Source organism: Limulus polyphemus, unplaced genomic scaffold (assembly GCF_000517525.1).
Source record: "Limulus polyphemus unplaced genomic scaffold, Limulus_polyphemus-2.1.2 Scaffold474, whole genome shotgun sequence".
NCBI classification, from domain to species: Eukaryota; Metazoa; Arthropoda; class Merostomata; order Xiphosura; family Limulidae; genus Limulus; species Limulus polyphemus.
The window spans coordinates 292,333-294,242 of NW_013666084.1; the positions used below are offsets into that span (position 1 = coordinate 292,333).

The 1,910-nt window shown below is 36.7% G+C and overlaps 1 protein-coding gene across 2 annotated transcripts in view; it reads right to left on the minus strand.

The window, feature by feature from the left end:
* Positions 1-1,910, minus strand: part of LOC111085567 (glutamate receptor-like) — a 49,352-nt gene that overhangs the window by 44,460 nt on the left and 2,982 nt on the right. Inside the window, exon 3 of one of the 2 annotated variants that reach the window (XM_022384724.1) lies at positions 590-650. The exons of the other annotated variant lie outside the window; for it this stretch is intronic. Within the exon in view, the coding sequence (XP_022240432.1) occupies positions 590-650 (61 nt within the window). The remainder of the gene's footprint in view (positions 1-589; positions 651-1,910) is intronic. 2 annotated transcript variants of the gene reach the window in all.

Below are 1,910 nucleotides of genomic sequence, written 5' to 3' on the forward strand. Positions count from 1 at the left end.
TTGAGTGAAGTATTTATATACCTTGTCCGTTTAAGTCGCCGTATGGTCATCAAATTTCTTTGGGTCCCTAGCCATATAGGAATCCAGGGAAATGAGATAGTTGATAATCTTGCTAAGAATGCGTTAGCCTATCCAGGGATCACAAACGTTTCTTTTGAGCTTGGTGACCTCTATGGCCAGGTTTATCAATATATTTTAGATTCCTGGCAGAGTAGATTGAATTCAGTGCAAGTTATTAATATGTACAAGAAAATTGTTCCTGTTGTTTCTTCCACATCAAATATGAATGTACGAACAGACACCAAGAAGTAATTATCACACGCCTCCGTTTTAATTGCACAGGTCTAAATGGACATCTGTACAAAATACAAGTACACCCAAATGGAGAATGCACCCATTGTTCAAATTTTGAAGACCCCTAACATGTTTTAATGGAATGTACATATTATCAAAGAGATCGAGCAGCCATAAAACAACAGATGTGTAACATAAACGTCCCTTTTACCTACCACTCTCTATTAACTACGAATTGTCTCTATCCTGCAATATATAACTTCGTTATTAGAAATAACATAAAACATTTAATTACCTTTCTATTTACTAATAGGGCTACTTCCTTTATCCTTGTTTCCAATGGCTGGAGTCTTCCCCTAGTCGAGAAGAACTAACTGTGTAAACTTTTCCTTGTTTTATCCCAGTAACGTGACATTTTAGGAATTTTAGTGTCAAACAATTAACTACACAAAAAAAATAATAATAATAAAAAACAAAAATAAAATAAAATATATAATAAAAAATATATATATGTAACTACTAACTTCTTGTTAAATGGCAGTATATATTTCAACTAAATCAGGTCAGGGAATTCGGGGGCATATCATCTGCTGATGGCGCCCCCATAACTCGCAAACAAATAATAAATAATGCTCTAATTCCTTATAGTGATGGCACGCAATGGGACACACATTCGGCATGTAATGATGTGTGAATACAAGAAGAGAAACAATGTCTTTGTACCCACAAAGAAATTTATGGAAATGTTTTGAACGTTCGTAAATGTCAACGATGGTTCAGCAAATTTTGTTCGGGTGACTTTAGCCTTAAAAACTGTGATGGCAGGGGGCCGACATGTTGGAATTTATATTGATTCTGTGAAGACGCTTGTTGAGTCTAACCGAAGGAACACACTCGTAAAATGGTCCTCAAATTACATGTTTCTCATGAAACAACACGTAAACATATAAGGAATATGGGAAAACTCCTTAACGAAGGTGTTTGGGTGCCTCACCAACTCTCCGATGATCATCGTTTCCAACGTCTGACCGTTGCTTCATCTCTTCTGGCGCGTGAAACATTTTTGGACAGAATTGTCACCTGTGATGAAAAATGGATTCTCTATGCGAATATTAAACGTCAAATAACAATGGCTCAGTCCTAGACAAAAACCACTTCCAACCCCAAAACCTTGACTGTATCCGCAGAAAGTGATGCTTTGCATTTGGTCAGCAACTGGAACATTTAAATCAAGCCCTTCACTCGTTATTTGGAAAGGTGTTCTTCTTCTCCACGACAATGCACGTCCACATGTGACATTTTTGACGCAACACAAGATTATGGAGTGGGGTTGGGAAGTTCTCCCCCACCCACCATGTTCTCTAGATATTACCATCTTGTTACAATATTACCATCTTTTTCGTTCCCTGGAACGCCATCTTAATGGGAAAACGTATGCAAATGTGGAAGGTTTTAAAGAGGACATCGACGTATTTTTTGGTTTTTTTTTGCTTCAAATCCAAGTGATTTCTTTGATCAGAGCATTAACAACCTGGTTGTAAGATGGAAAAGTATCGTTGATAAGAATAGAGACTATTTCATTAATGAATATTTGTTTGATATATAACTGCTGTACG